Source organism: Polypterus senegalus, chromosome 11, assembly GCF_016835505.1.
Source record: "Polypterus senegalus isolate Bchr_013 chromosome 11, ASM1683550v1, whole genome shotgun sequence".
Lineage (NCBI taxonomy): Eukaryota > Metazoa > Chordata > Cladistia > Polypteriformes > Polypteridae > Polypterus > Polypterus senegalus.
In genome coordinates this window covers 167,605,137-167,622,522 of record NC_053164.1, presented here as the reverse complement: position 1 = coordinate 167,622,522, position 17,386 = coordinate 167,605,137, and the positions used below count along the sequence as shown (strand labels likewise).

The window sequence follows — 17,386 nt, the reverse complement described above, 5'->3', positions numbered from 1 at the left end:
TTCCTTGTGTCAAGCCACTCTTGAACAAGAGACAGCGTCAGAAGCGTCGTGACTGGACTGCTGCTGTGTGGTCCAAAGTTATGCTGTCTGATGAAAGTAAATTTTGCATTTCCTTTGGAAATCAAGGTCACAGAGTCTGGAAGAAGAGAGGAGAGGCACAGAATCCATGTTGCTTGTGGTCCAGTGTAAAGTTTCCACAGTCAGTGATGGTTTGGGGTGCCATGTCATCTGCTGGTGTTGGTCCATTGTGTTTTCTGAGGTCCAAGCTCAACGCAGCCGTCTACCAGGACGTTTTAGAGCACTTCATGCTTCCTGCTGCTGACGAACTTTATGGAGATGCAGATTTCATTTTCCAACAGGACCTGACACTTGCACAAAGTGCCAAAACTACCAGTACCTGGTTTAAGGACCATGGTATCCCTGTTCTTGATTGGCCAGCAAACTCGCCTGACCTTAACCCGATAGAAAATCTATGGGGTATTGTGAAAAGGAAGATGCAATACGCCAGACCCAACAATTCAGAAGATCTGAAGGCCACTATCAGAGCAACATGGGCTCTCATAACACCTGAGCAGTGCCACAGACTGATCGACTCCATGCCACACCGCATTGCTGCAGTAATCCAGGCCAAAGGAGTCCCAACTAAATATTGAGTGCTGTACATGCTCATACTTTTCATGTTCATACCTTTCAGTTGGCCAACATTTCTAAAAATCCTTTTTTTGCATTGGTCTTAATTGATATTCTAATTTTCCGAGATACTGAATTTGGGACTTTCATTAGTTGTCAGTTATAATCTTCAAAATAAAAAGAAATAAACATTTGAAATACATCAGTATGTGTGTAATGAATGTATCTAATATACAAGTTTCACTTTGTGAATGGAATTACTGAAATAAATCAACTTTGTCATGATATTCTAATTTTATGACCGGCACCTGTATATGCGTTTCACTTTTTGAATCGAATTACTGAAATAACTTTTCAAAGATATTATAATTTATTGAGATGCACCTGTATATAAAAATATTAATTTGCCTATGCATTTAGTGACACCACATATATACTGTCTAGCATTGAACCTTCTTAAGATTGTAGAGCTCAGAAACAGCCTTAGTGGAAAAACTCAGTAAAGATAAGAATGACACCTGGCAGTGATTTTCAATTGTTATCTATTCTGATGGCAACCAACTGCTGTTTGCTTGCTGTAAAAAATCTGCTAACATACAGTGGACACAAATCAGGCACCAAAGATTTAAAGTGCAGAGCATGTGCAGTAGTAAAGGGTCAAAATAAACTTACATTCTTGCCAAACCTGTCAAAACTAACAAACTACCGCTAAAAAAGAAGGCACTGTGGATTTTGTTTGCAATGATATAATGGCTTATGAAACAGTGTCTGGTGTCAGTGGTTGACATGACACTCAAAACTGGAAAGTCTTAAGTTTAAAGAGATACTGTCCCAACTGACGATGTACTGCGGCACGTGGTAGAGAAAGCCAAAAAACTGAGATGGATATTGTACATGATGTGCTCTAGAAGGTCAACTGTGTACTGTTACAACTGATATTTAGACTGAAACCTTTGAGAAAATCTTTCATATCTGCTACCATCAATTATATTAATTTAATGAGAACTACAATTTTGTGTAAAGGGTGCTTTTTGCAACCTCCATCGAAGCAATCACAATTAAAACAGGTGAAAACGTTCATGCTTTACTATTTGAAAAGCTCAGGAGTTTTCAGAATTGACTCTTACTGACCCAGAAGAAAACATGATCACTGCCTTGCGAATCTACACCAGATTAAACTCTCAAGTGCTTTTGCAACAGCAGTGATGAAGAGTGGTAGCGCAGTTGCCTTGCAGTAAGGAGATCATGGGTATGTGTCCCGGGTACTCCTTGCATGGAAAATGTTTTGAGAAGTGAGAAAAATGCTATATAAATGTAATGAACGATTTTTAAAGCACCCAAAGTTGCTCAGCTTCTGGCTAGTCTCAAAAATGTAGGCATTTCAAACATACTAGACTAGCAAGGCAAGCACACAAGGGCACTCAGACAGTCTGAGGAGACAAGATGGAACTCTAATTTTGATATAATGGATTCAATGGTGCAGCAATTTGATGACTGGCAGCATCAACAAAATGATACTCACATAGGAACTCAATGCATGTTTGCTTCCATTCATATCCTGTCAATTTGTCTATATTTAATAAAAAGTTGAGCACAAAAAAAACACCTGAAAAAACTCAGTTTTCTGTTGTGGCATCTTGAACCACTGCAATCTGATCAAAATACTCTGTGATGTTACGAAGCCTGTGAATGCTGTAAATTTTGATAAGTCCCACTGCTACATAATAATAATAGTAATGAACTACTTTAGCACATTTATGTTTTATAGAATGGTCAGTGGATGCCGAGTGAAGCCCTTGTAGACTTGTTCTCTCCCTGGCTGGTGTAAGGTATTCCTGACCATCTGATTATGGCATCAGGCTTGAATTTTAATGTGTAATGTATTGTCATCATACAACACACAAAGTAAGATTTATAATACACTTGTTGCATCTCGTTCCAAATGATTCAGAAAGCTATAAATGCCACTTGGAAGTCAATTTAAAAAGATACTTTTATTTTTAAAAAATGCTTTATTTACTTTAAGTAATAAATTTAAGGACAGAATACATTTACCATATTATATAGCAACAATATACTAAACATTTCAGGGAATGATTAGTTGGGAAGCATGCACTAATACAGTGCGTTGCCGCACCCACTACATGACAAAACAACTCGGGATTCCGGGATCCCAGACCAATAAAAGGGGTATTTTATCCAGGACACTCGCAAGCCCAGACACTCAGACTCCTCACTAACTCTCTTGAGCACCCCGATCAGAGCTTCCATTGACTCCACGAAGACCACAGCATCATCAGCAAAGTCAAGATCTGTGAATCTTTCTTTACAAACATGCCCCACAGCCGCTGGACCCCATGACCTTGCCCAACACGCAGTCCATACAAGCACTGAATAGAGTATGAGCAAGAACACACCCTTGATGAACCCCAGAATCAACTGGGAAAAACGCAGAGGTCCTGCCTCCACTCTGCACAGCACTCACAGTACCAGTGTACAGACCAGCCATGATATCCAGCAACCTCGAGGGGATCCCACAAGTCCTCAGGACACAGGGCAACTCAATCAAACTCAGTCAAACGCTTTGCGAAAATCGACAAAAGCTGCAAAGAAACTCTGCCAATATTCATGTTTGCGCTCCATGAGAACCCTCAGTGGCAGGATGCGGTCGATGGTATACTTCTTAGGAGTAAAACCAGACTGTTCCGGTCGCTGATAGGTGAGCAAGTGATCACGGATGCTATTGAGGAAAACCCTAGCAAGGACCTTACCCATCCCCTAGGCAGTGTTATCCCCCCGTAGTTGCTGCAATTCAGGCAATCACCATTGCCTTTCCAGAGAGGAATGACAAAACCCTGCTTTCCAGTCAGTTGGGATGATGCCAGTCTCCCAAATGAAAGCAGAGACTGCTTGCAATGCCAGGAGGACAGCCTTACCACCAGCCTGGAGAAGTTCACCCCGGATACCACAGATCCCTGCAGCCTTTCCTCCCCTCAGCTGGTTCACCACCTGTGCAATCTCAGTATGACTGGGTAGTTCACAGCTAATTGGAGGATCAGCCTCAAGGACTGTGGACCCAGAGATATATCCAACATCCTAACCGGAGGATCAGCTTTGAACAACTGCTCAAAGTAGCCAGCCCAGCGGGTCACAACTGCAGTGTCATCCATAAGGACCGTTCCCTCAGCCGCCCTGACTGCGACTCTCTGAAGAACAGATTTAGATGTGCATAATGCTTCAATTCCTCTGTAAGCAGGATGAGGGTCACCAGGCCACAGATGTTGCGTCACTTGCTCACAGATTCCTCTAACAAACTTCTCTTTATCTGCGCTCAGAGCCCTCGCAGCCATCCTTATCAGTTCCTGGTACAGACCAGAGTTGCCATTGAGCCGTTTGCTGCGACTCCTCTCGATGATACCCAGGGTGTCCTGCGAGATGAAACACCTCCTTCTGGGAACACTGGTAACTAGGGATGCACCAAAATGTTCGGCAACCGAAATTAAGTTAAAAGGGCGAATAAATTTTGCCGAACAATGACGTTTTTAATGACGCGATCAAATAGTAACCCGCGTAGAGTGAGAGGCGCGTGCTTTATGCAGCAAAAATGTCAGCAGTGTGGAAGCACTTTAAAGCGTCAGAGAAAGAGGCAAAAACGGCCGTTTGCAGACACTGTTCTGCTGAATTGTCCAGAGGGGGTGCATCTGCAAAAACGTACAGCACTTCAAGTTTAATTTATCACTTAAAATCAAGACACCCCGAACATCATGCAGATTATGAGAAAGACACAGCGGCGGCCATGGCAACAGCAGCAGCGAAAAGGAAAGTAGCTCCTCCCAGTCCTAGGACACCCACTCCATCTGTGGCTGACTTCTTAGAAAAGGCAAAAAAGTTTGCCAATGACAGTGCCAAAGCTAAAGGTATTACTAAAAGGATAATGGAATTCATCGCATTGGATGATCAACCATTCTCTGTTGTAGAGGATGTTGGATTTTGCAGGCTTATAGACCATATTGAGCCCTGTTACACCATGCCTAGTAGACGGCATTTCTCAGACGTGTGCTTACCTGAGATGTATAACGTCGTTTCAACTCACGTCCATGAGCTCTTGGCTACAGATATTGCAGCCCTCAGCTTCGCGACTGATATTTGGAGCTCGGATGTGAGCCCCACCAGTATGCTGAGTTTAACTGTGCAGTGGATCGACACAGATTTCAAGCTACAAAAGATTGTGCTTCACTCACAAGAGTTTAGAGGGTCCCATACAGCTGTAGCCATATCCGGCGTTTGCCAACATGTTTGACACTTGGCGTATCGACCGATCTAAAGTGCATGCGGTAGTCAGTGACAAAGCAAGAAATATGGCTAAAGCCATGGAAGATAGTGATCTGAAAGGCATACGGTGTATGGCACACACAATTCAACTGGCGGTCAACGAGGGATTGTTGAGTCAGTGCAGTATAGCAGATGTGATAGCGATAGGCAGGAAAATTGTTGGCCATTTTAAACATTCACGCTTGCCTATGCGCCTACAATCTATCCAAGAACAGTTGAACGCCACAAAAGCGTTTCCAACAAGATGTGAGCACAAGGTGGAACAGTACATATTATATGCTGGAAAGCCTTTTTGCGCAAAAGCGAGTCTTGGCTACATACATAGCAGATCATGACCTGCCCGCGACATTTACTGCATACCAGTGGGTGTTAATCGAGAACGTTCTCTCTCTTCTCGCCCCCTTTGAGCAGATAACAAAATAGATAAGCTCATCTGATGCATCTGTGGCAGACGTCATACCTTTACTTGCAGCACTAAAGCGTCTTTTAAACAAAGAGGCTGAAACAGACCACGGAGTTAAAACAACTAAAAGTGCGCTCTTGGAAGCTGTCAGCACACGATTTAGTCAGGCGGACTCAGAACCCCTGTACTGCATCGCGACTGTGCTTGATCCACGATATAAAGATCATTACTTGGATGTGGGGAAAAGCTGCGCACGAGAAATGATCCAGGCAGAGTTGGATTTGGGAAAGCTGCTAGGTGATGGAGACGGTCAGGTGATGCACAGCGCAGGAGATGAAAACAGCGCAGAGAGTAAACGGGCTCATACTACAGATGAGCCGCGCACAGTCTCGCTGTCTGACATGTTCGATGAGATCCTCCAAGAGAATAACCCATTTGCAAGACAGAGGACAAGCTCAACCGCTCAACAGTTAGATGGTTATCTCTCAGAAGTCCCCATCCCCAGGAGCAATAACCCTCTCGAATTTTGGAGGACAAATCAAGGCCGCTTTCCCAAGCTGGCGCAGATGGCACGCAGGTAGGCTACTTCTCTGGGAAAATAATTTAAGATTTTATTTATATTTTGGATTATGGTAACACTTTATAAGTAGTTTCTATTTTTAACATTAACTAACAATGAAAAACCCTTATTAAAAGCATTTATTAATCTTAATGTTAACATTTACTAATACAGTATTAAAACTAAGTATCACATTTTTAATTTTGAATTAAAAGTATCAAAAGTGGTAGGCCTATTTGTTAAAATTGTTAATGCACTTATACTAACATGAACTAAATATTTTTATTATCTTACATTAACGAAGATTAATAAATACCATAACAAATGTATTGCTCATTGTTAGTTAATGCAATAATGTTAACAAAAGGAAACATTGTAAAGTGTTACTACCTATATTTTATATTATGTATTTTGTGAAAATTTAACTATTTTCAGTGTAGTAAAATAGTAGGCCTACACTGGGTTTCAACCATTTCATTATCTTGAAGACATTGTTCGTTTTGAAATGAGCAACTGTCAGAAAACTGCAATAAAAATTTCAACTATTCTGCAGGTACTTGTCTGCTCCATGCACAAGCACCGACAGCGAGAGACTGTTTAGTGCTGCATCTCATGTCATCGATGAGAAGAGGAACCGACTTTCATGTGAGAAAGCAGAGAAGCTACTTTTCATAAAGAAGAACCTGCCACTTTTCCTGAAGAAGTAGGCTAAGTAGGCTTATGTCTAGGACAGTTATTCATTTGTTGTGGGTTCATCCACATTTTTGCACTATTCAATGCACATTTGTTGTTGTAGACATACAGAGTTACATTCTTTCAGCAGTCAGTTATAGGCCTAACATAGGCTATTCAAGAAGGGGGGCTTCAAAGATGGCCAAATAAAAATATTTTTTTATTTTACTAATTTATTTATTTTAAGTTACATTGTGCTTTGTTTGTATAATATCTGCTGGAATGTTAAAAAAAATGTTCAGTGTTAAATAAATATTTTGAAATTGTATTTTTGTTATTTGATTTATTTCTCTGAAAAGCAACACAAAATAGTAAAATGCAAATTTTTACTATTTAATTATTGTAATGGTGAAAAAATTGGTAAAATAAATGGAAAAAATGCGAAACACCGCGTTCGGTATTCGGCCTTTGGCCAAGAATTTCATTTCGGTGCATCCCTACTGGTAACACCAACACAACCCTTAGCAACCTTCAGGGTCTTGTCATGGAAGGTCTCCCACATCACATTAGGATCGGCAGTCGTACCCAAATCTAAAAGTTCCTCACACAAACTGCGTGCAAACTTAGAAACGGCCTGATCTTGGAGTCTGGCCAAGTCCAGGCTCATTTGCCTAGTAGGTGGTAACCTACTTGACCTAAGCTGGATCCTAAGAGTAGCAACAACAAGTCTATAGTCAGAATTCACATACTGGGCACTTCTGTAGACCCTGCAGTTTTGCAAAAGCCTCCAGCGTCTGCCCATGAGGATGCGATCGATCTCCTTCGCCGCACCACCAGTATTGGAGTACCAAGTCCAACGATGCGGTTCTGGACGCTGGAATCAAGATCCAGTGATTCGCAGCCCCTGACTTTTTGCAAAGTCAAGGAACATGGAGCCACTTTCACCACGGTCACCAGATCCATGGGGACCGAGACAATCTTCATAGCCAGCCCTGTCTGTGCCAGCGGCTGCACTGAAGGCACCCATGACCAGAGGAGTGTCACCTCATGGGCATCCATCAACCACCAAGCGAAGCTGTGAATAAAATGTCTCCCATGCCGAGACATCACTCACTGCGGTCGGAGCATAGACTGAGAGAACAGACAAGGCACCCAGGGAGTGCAGTAATCTAAGTCTCCTAATACGCTTGTTGAAAGGAGTGACATCGGACACCATCGGAAGAAGCCAACCCACTACAGCAACAGCTACTCCCCGAGTATGACAGCCATCAGACCGACCAGACCAATAAAAGGGGTATTCACCTACAGAGATCTAGCCAGTCCCCGGTCTGCGCACCTCAGAGAGTGCTGCCACTGAAATGCGAAGTTTACGCAGCTCCTCCGACAGCAGAGGAAGATGATCATCTTGCCGAAGAGACAATACGTTCCATGTGCCCACCCATATGGGCTGCCTCAATTTGGGACCCGAGTGTTGCCGTGCAGTGGGCAACGCCTCAGCACCACACCAGTTCCGATCCCCAACAGACTTGACCCTATTGATTCTCCAACGGTTTTGACTCTTCCAGGGATGGGGCTCCCGAGGGCTGTCCGCCATCCCCTTCATGATGCGAGCAGCAGAGCTACTCCCAAATGATTAGTTGCATTCTTAAAGTATTTATCTATAATTTATATTCAATACAAGCATTTAATCATGTTGACTAATGTGCTGTTTATTAATAACATTTTTTCTTCAGTGCAATGCAAGCCTCTTTGAATTTTCTTCAATAGAAATCAGCCATTTGGCTATATTTCTGATTTTCCTTTTATTATTGTGGCTTTAAAATCATCATTTTAAACAGCATTTTCAGGGTCAGGAAAGCTTTTTGGAGGCTGAAGGCTTGACAAAACAAAGGTGAAATAAAATTTTAATGTTACATGTGTTGTAGAGTATTTCTGCTGAATCTGTAACGGGGAAAAGAATCCCACTTAGTTTAATCCTGTAGGTTATTCTTTGACTACCATCACAACACACTGCAACTTATCAAAATAAGGCTGCTTCATACTCTTGCTCTACCTTCTACAAGCTGTGTTTTTTTAACTATGCTTTATTGGGTTATTTTAATATTTTGCTGTGCATTTTGTTCCACTTAGTAGCAGAATTTTTTAGTTGCTGGTAATGAACTTGTATACCAATTAAACATATAATGAGGAGGAATATATAAAGATCATTATTCAACACTTAGTACTTTCAATAATTCCTGTTGTGAAACGCGGATATAATCAACTTGCCACAATGTATATATAGAGAGGCACTGACTTCACTTCTTTTGAACCAGCAGAATGGCACACAACAGAGTGGAGGGTTGGAGGAGGGGCCAGGGTGCAGAGGGCTAAAGTAATAAGTGTTTTAAACTTTAAGTAATGAGGAAAGATTTTGTATGGGTTTCATATATACATTACAGGTATGTGAAGTGTTCCATGCACAGAAAATCCTTTTTTGTACAGGAGTGTTAGTGCATGACTCTTAAGTGCTACATATGATGCACTGTGAGTGGTAATTTTTTTTTTTATTGAAGCATACTATGGCATATTAAATACCAAAGTACATGAAGTAGCTTTTGAATATATTCAAGTACTTATTTTTAATGAGTATCTGAACCCTAATTATGGTATGATCTGACAGCCTTAGCATGTGCATACACACTATACACGCACACATGCTTTCATTTACACATCTCCTTTATTAACTGCTCTATTCTGCAATTATTTATAAAGCATGTTTAACCTCATTTATTTACAATATTTTTGTGTGACGTTGTCTTCTGTTATAAGCATCTCCAAAGCTACCAAATTAAATTCCTGTACATTAGGTACAGGTGAATAAAAGTGATTCTAATTCTGATTAGTCACCTTTACGCAAATCTTTCAAGAAAAAAACTGAATTGTCTAAGACAGATATTATACTCAGTTAACTGTGCTGAAAACACTAAATATTCGAGCTTACCAAAATTATCAAAGCTTGTTTATATTCTAAATTATTATCATGATACCATCTCCTTAAAAGTAGGGACAATTAAAAATTGCAATCTTAAAGAAATAAGTCAAAATGTTTAAAGCACAGAACATGCTCAGGTGAAGATGAATATGAAGCTTATACATGCACAAATTGTTTAAAATTATCTTTTACAAGCATGAAACAAAACAAAAAGGATAATGAAAAAGACAGAGTAAGAAATGATCATGAGATACATATCAGAATGGGTTTGTTGGTTTTAGAAAAGCACCTGGGTTAGTGAAGGTCCTGGAAAAGGTGGCAGGTTTTCAGAAGGTGGCGTGCCAGCTTGTAATTCTGCACCTACAGGTAACACCTATAATGATGGAGGAAATTAATCGTAAGGAAAGAAAAAGATCACGACAAATGGAGTTTCAAGAAAGTAATGCCTACTCAATTATAAATAAAAAAAAAACAAAACAAACTAAGCAGCATTTAAGGGCTTCATCATCTTAATCTACCAAAAATACTGTGATTAGCAAACACATGCCACTTACATAAGAAAATTGTGTTTCCTATACGTAATGCAGTGTGTGTGGAAGTGCTTATTTTTTATTAAGCAGTACTAAGCAATAACAAATAACATTGGGTTAAAAGTAGGATAATCCCCCATCCTGTGCAATCAATTAATTGCATTACCGAATAAGCACATATTATAAAACTAAAGGAATTGAGAACACTGTGGTACATAATGAAGAAAACTAATACTATTTCAAGTGTACCTCTAAAACACTACAGATGTAATAAATGACTCTCAATTGTGGTACTAATATATATAAATACTACAACAACCTCTGTGCTTTAAATTCAGTATACTTCCATGTTACAAGAAATTAAGAAAAAAAGTGATTTAATATACACCTTCCATCAGATGTATTTTAATCTCCATTTTAAATTTATACACACAATACCAGACTATTTAAGTTTATTTACAGCACAACTACAACAAACCCAAAAGTTGTGTCTCATGGTTTACTTAGTTTATGATTTTTTATAAAGACGCGATTTCTTTAAAGTTTAAACATTAGAATAAGATCAACAATAGACAGTAATTAAAAAAACTGGACAAATATAAAAGCCTTTCTCCTTACAGGAATACTCAATCCAAAAATTATTTATATTTTTTAGAATGTTACTTACCCCAAGTAGTTTATAGTGATTGCCGAGAAAAAAATGTTAATCTCACATTTTCATGCATAAAGATAAAAAATTTCTGACAGAATAGTTGTCCATGGTGACCAATGACAGACAATAGTAAACTATAACAAAAACGTCAATGATAAAAATCTCACATAACCAATGTAAGGTCATCAAGTTTTATACTTGCAACATATTTTTCTAAAATATTGTTAAATACATCACATTAAGGAAAGAGTTCACATGGAACATACTTTAATGTACCCAAGAACTGAAATTGAAGAACCACCTCCTCTCCTCATTCAGTGGTCACAAGCACTGTAATGTTAAAATGTATATAAGATCAGACAGCTGGGTTCTCCCTTCGAGATTTGATTGCAATGATATTGTATGGTACATTAGAACTTGATAGACAGAGCAGATGCCGGGACAGCATATCCATGCACGTAAGCTCACTTCATGCTCTAATCAGAGATAAAATTACAAATCTCACTAACAGTACAAATAAAGGTTAAAATTTTAATGTGAGTAAAAAAGTATCAGGAAAAGAAAATGCTTCATACCTGTGCATAACCAAGATGCTTCAACATGCAAGAGATCAAATGACAGTTTTACAGACAGCTGCTAAATAAACCTGAAGTATACTCCAGTTGAGAATAAGAATAGAGATATAATGACAGGAGGTGGTAAGCTGCTTGGACTTGTGTTTAAAACATAAACATTTTTGGTTGGAGTATTCCTTTAGGTATGAAACAGATGTACTATTTTCACTGTTGATGCAAAGAACTTCCCCATCATGTACTCTTAGCCTAGGGATGGACCCAAGAAATGTAGGTAAGTTCTAGTCTTACTAAAGAAATGTATATGTCTGGAAACAACCATGGGTGAATTTTGCTTAGAACTGGGTTGGAATAATTAGACAGCTCACTGAGTGTCATATTTCTAAACCAATCCAACATCTAGTGATGGCAGTGTTCAAAGCAGAGGCAGTAATTTTGAAAAGCAAAAATCAAAGTTGCTCTCGTTAACCTGGTCAGATAAGAGAGCAAGCTTCTGTTTATGATGAACTGTCTACAGTCAAACAGTCTCTTAAAAAACCTATTAGACAAATAAATGTGACACGTATGCAGAGTGTACACTTCAATTTTTTTAAAACAAATATAACTTTATAAACATAACTATGCAAGGGAAAAACCTTTCTATAGCATCAGATTATATATTGGGATTTCATGGTATCAATGGACGAATGGTAAACATGAAAGATATGTTGACTCAGGGTGTATGTGTGTCTTCACTGTAAAAGTGCACATTACAACGTGCAAATTCTTAATTATGAAGCTTCAGTAACCTTATGCTACTGAGCTCCTATATGGATAACAGCAGTGTTGGCTTCTTATTTTCTCTCAGCATAAAGTCTTTTGTTCAGTATATTTTGCTCTCTCCCAAAAACCCTGGCAGTGGTTTAAAACTTAGACTAGGGAAACTAGGGGTGGGTATTTTAGAAAGAAGCCCAGAGGGCAAAGCCTTTGTACAGCAGGACTTTGTAGCTTACTCCCTACATACTTTTTTTTTTTTATATAAACGGGTTGTCCCTAGACATGTATTCTGTTTTACTCAGTAATAAAATCAGATGGCAACATAGTCGCACCTGTACATGCCTCCCTCGCCTCATACACTACTGATTTGCAGACTCTGCCTATGGCTGCTAGATGCTGCCATTTTCAGTTGACTTCTTATAACAGACATTAAAAGCTTCAATGTTGGCCTATAATGTTCCAAAGCAACAATGCTCAACGGGTACTACCTAAAAGGCAGAATTGCTAATCACAGTAGTATCATTCTCAAAACACAAACAAGATGAGTCAGTACTGACATAAAACAAAATAATTCAAGACATGGTCATTATAAACACTTGTACAGATTAAACCACAGTACCTTCTAAACTATTCAATCACCCCACCAATTTTTCACATTGTATTGTCGCAGATCTCAAATATGAAAAAGAAAGACTTTCATCTTCAAATTAGATGAAATGAAAATATAAAAACTTTGGAACTTTATACAAAATGAAGAATAGAAACACATTAATCAAACATTTATATATTTTGTGCATTGGCATTTACATTTGCTTAAAACAAAACTTCACATTAGCAAGGCCACACCTTCTCCACTATAAAGTAAGAACAGGAAATCAGATTAAGATGACAAAAAAAAAATATGGTAAACTGCTTATAAAATATTGAATAATGCCAAATAAGTGACCCTGAAGAAAAAGTGTGCATTTCAAAAGTACAATGATACAGTGCACACTATCAGGGCAACAATGCCATTGGTTAAAACTAAGAAAACATATTACAACATATGAATGGCAAAAAAAAATCACAATTACTTTGTCTCCATTTCTCAAATAATTTAAAATGGGTGTAGGAAACTGCTACAGCAGTGAGGAGTAATTAAACCAATTGAACCAAGATCTCATTCTAGATCTATACACTTTAATATTTCAGTTTTTTCATTAGTTTTGACTATTTTTTTCTCTTTGGTAGGGACACTGTGAAGTTAATATAAAATCTAAGATATTCCAAGGTGAAAAAGGATGTAAGCAGTTACCTTTAAGATAATGTATTACTGAAAACAGAGAGGAATACACAGCCTGCTGAAAATACTGGTACCGTATCATCATTTAAAAAAAAAAAGTAAAATTTTCTTCAAACTACGTTGAAACTGAGGAAATCATTTTGTTTCCTACATTTTTTGATTCATATTTAAAATAACAGAAACTTGGCTTTTAATTTATGATCTAACATATTTTACGTAATAAAAAAGGCGCAGACAAAAATATCGGTTGACAAAACCTACAGTTTTTAGCACAGCCTCAGGAAACAACAGCAACTGCAATCAATCAGTTTTGGTAGTACTAAATGAGATTTCAACGCTTTTTCTTTATTATTTTTGCGCATTCCACCACCGGAAACTGCTACAATCATATCTTCATTGATGGGTCACTTCTCTCAAACTGCAAAATCCATATCCTTTCTCAGATGTTTAAATGGGATTCAGACCATGCCTCATAACAAAACAGTCCATTGATTTCTCCTAATCCATTCTTGGGTGCTTTTTGACATGTTTTAGGTCATTATTCTGCTGGAGGACTCATGACTTGTGAACAAGGCACAGCTTACTGACAATGCATCTCTTTCCAAAATGCGACAAAAGTTTTCCAATTTCATTGTGACATGCAGTTTCTTGCATTCACAGGCAGCACAGACTGAGTTGGTGGGATTTATCAAAAAAAAAAACAAAAAAAAAAACAACCATTTTGTTTTGTCTGTTCAAAAGACATTCTCCCAGAAGGACTAACCTAACCACATGAATTCTGACAAACTACAATAGGACATTTTTGCATTTCTCATTTAGAAGTGGGGTTTTTCTTGATCTTTTATCATGAAGCTCATTTTCATTCAGACCACAATGGATGGTAAGACTTGAAACTGTAGCACCCTGAGCTTGAAGGTTGGCTTGGATCAGTTTTGAAGTTTTCCTTGGTTGTTTCTTCATCATTTGAACAATATTTTTCTTTAATCCTGTGTTGATATTTTTCCTGTGGTCATATCCAGAAATGTCTGCTGCAGCCTCATTGGTCTTAAACATCATGATAAAACTGCCCACAATGGGACTAGCAGCTTTATGGAGACTGTCATGTTGGTTTTATATTGTACCATGCTTAATGATTACCTTTTTCCTCAACTTGTTGACTACCGTCTACTTTTTGTTCTTATTTCCATGTTTAATGTTGCACACACAAAACGGTGACATAAACTTAATACATTTAAACTGGCTGAAAGAGTGATTGTAATTTTGAACACACTGGTAATACTAATTAAGAGAGATTAGTCTGCTTGAAGTATCACTATAATACAATTATTTCTTATAACTTTTAAATATTTCAATGACTTTGTTCAGACCATTTTGGAATGTTTTGGAAGAATCAGCAAGAATTTGATTTTTACTGCTTTTTGTTTTGTTAAACTGCAAACCAAAGAAACACATGTATGGATAACAAAAGATCTTCTAATTTAAGTAATTTTCAAGATGAATGATGAATTATTTTAGTAATATACAAGGATACTAGTATTTTCAGCCACGTCTGTATAGTGCTACAAAAGTCAACAACACATTATGTGGTACTGTACCACATTATTGTTTTTATTTAACAATACTTCTGTTGTTCAGCAGGGGTGCAGAAATCCAACGCCCGACTCGTCCGACACAGGTAAATTGACCGTTGGACAAGCGTGTTTTTCTGGTTTGAGTTGTCCACGGGCAAATGCAACTTTCTGGAGAAAAAACAATTATATGTGTTGTGCAGGGCACATTTTTACCACCACTTTCAAATTTTAAACATTTGGGTACGTACTACTCAATACTCAAATTGGTATTCAATATTGTTTACAAAATGACAGCTGATTTTTCAAAGGGGAATCACTCTTGTGGTCTTACATAAGTATTTTGCCCCACTATTTACACGCTTGGAGATGCGGTCATTTTTTTCATGCCGACATTACGATGTAATTTGCTGATTTTTCATTATAATCGATAACTTTTATATATCTCTATACTAATAAAAGGCAAAGCCCTCACTGACTCACTCATCACTAATTTTCCAACTTCCTGTGTAGGTAGAAGGCTGAAATTTCGCAGGCTTATTCCTTACAGCTTACTTACAAAAGTTAAGCAGGTTTCATTTCGAAATTCTACGTAGCGGTCATAGCGATTGACAGCGTCCGCCATGTTGAACTTTCTTATTTATGGCCCCATCTTCACGAAATTTGGTAGGCGGCTTTCCTGCGCTAACCAAAACCAATGTACGTACTTATTTCAGTGGTATGATGCCACTGTCGGCCACCATATTGAAGTTGCCAATGTCACTAATTCTCCACCTTCCCGTGTAGGTAGAAGGCTGAAATTTGGCAGGCTCATTCCTTACAGCTTACTTACAAAAGGTAAGCAGGTTTCTTTTCGAAATTCTACGCATAACGGTCAACAACGTCCGCCATGTTGAATTTTCTTATTCATGGCCCCATCTTCAAGAAATTTGGTAGGCGGCTTCCCTGCCCTAACCGAAACCAATGTACATACTTATTTTGGTGGTATGACGCCATTGTCAGCCACCATATTGAACTTTTCAACGTCACTAATTCTCCAACTTCCCGTGTAGGTAGAAGGCTGAAATTTGGTACTTATTTTGGTGGTATGATACCACTGTTGGCCGCCATATTGAACTTTTCAATGGTCTTTGTTACTTATGGGCACATCTTCAAGAAATTTGGTACGCGGGTTCCCAACGCTAACTGAATCCTACTTATGTACATATATACGTCCATAGCTTGCAGCTCGGTCACCGTGAGGCGGCGTTGGGTCCCCCATCCCAACGCCTCCCACGCTGTTGGCTGCCTGCCTATATAAGGCCATCTGTCGCTTCAGTCTCTACATTCCCTTCCTTGCTTCAGCCACGGGATTTACGTCTCCCTGGTGATAACTACAGCCTTTTTATTTAATCCACGGCTTCTCCGCTGTTTTATTGTTCATTTATTACGATTATAGTTATTGTTTAGGTATTTTAGACTTACTTTACATTGTTCAGGTACCTATTTCCTTTATCATTCCAAACGTACCCCCATTAACATGTCTATCGAGGTGATCACCATCGATCAAAGAACTGTCACTTACAGAGTGGTTTCCATGCCCAGAGATGGCACCTGCCTTTTCCATTCTCTTTGTTACATATTGCACGGCCATATCAGGCTCACTCTTGATATCCGGAGGAACATTGTGTCTTGTCTATTGAATGACTGGGACAGGTTCAAGGTGTGGACTGATGACGGTACAGGATCAGATAATTATACTATACAGAAGCACTACAAGAGTGAAATGCTTAAGCCCTTCACCTATGCATCTGCATGTGAGTTGATGGCTGCCGCTGAATTGTTCGGTTGTAAGCTTTCAAGTGTACCGAAATGGCCAAATATTTTACACCTTTCGACAACCACCAATGCCTCTTAAACATCTTAGATTGACAGGTGACAATTTCAGTAGTGGACACTTTGATGTTTATGAATGTTTAAACTCTCAAAAGCTGTATGTGAAGTTATCGATGAAACCGGTTGTATACTTACAACGCTTGACAGATGCCGAATGTCTCTTCAACACATCCTACAAATGTCCTACAAATACTGTCGTGATTGAAACAAACCATGAAACTCAAACCGATTATGACAGCAGCAATCCAAGCTGTGAGATTCGAACCAAGATTACTGTTCACATGGCCAACTGTACGTTGCATGCTCAAGAGTAAGCTCAGTGCACAGCTTGGTCATATTACAACCAGAGGGCTGAACTCACAACGTGGTATACAAAGAGATCCTTAACAAATAATTATTGGTATATTTTCCCTCAATTTAAAAAGGTTTAATTTTCTTCTTAATAAAAATTTTAAGGCAGTACTTTGCCACTGCGAAGCGCAGGTATTTTGCTAGTTATTGATAAAATTCATTTTTTCTACATAAAAATGCGGTCATTTCACCTACAATGCAATTGTTTTCTCCACATAAAGCATGGTAGA

General features: G+C 38.7%; 1 protein-coding gene across 6 annotated transcripts in view; it reads right to left on the bottom strand.

Annotated features, from left to right (window-relative positions):
- Positions 1-17,386, bottom strand: part of LOC120539703 (serine/threonine-protein kinase WNK1-like) — a 332,709-nt gene that overhangs the window by 66,605 nt on the left and 248,718 nt on the right. For all 6 annotated transcript variants that reach the window (XM_039770078.1, XM_039770079.1, XM_039770080.1 and 3 more), the window contains one exon: positions 9,860-9,943. In XM_039770078.1, the coding sequence (XP_039626012.1) occupies positions 9,860-9,943 (84 nt within the window). The remainder of the gene's footprint in view (positions 1-9,859; positions 9,944-17,386) is intronic.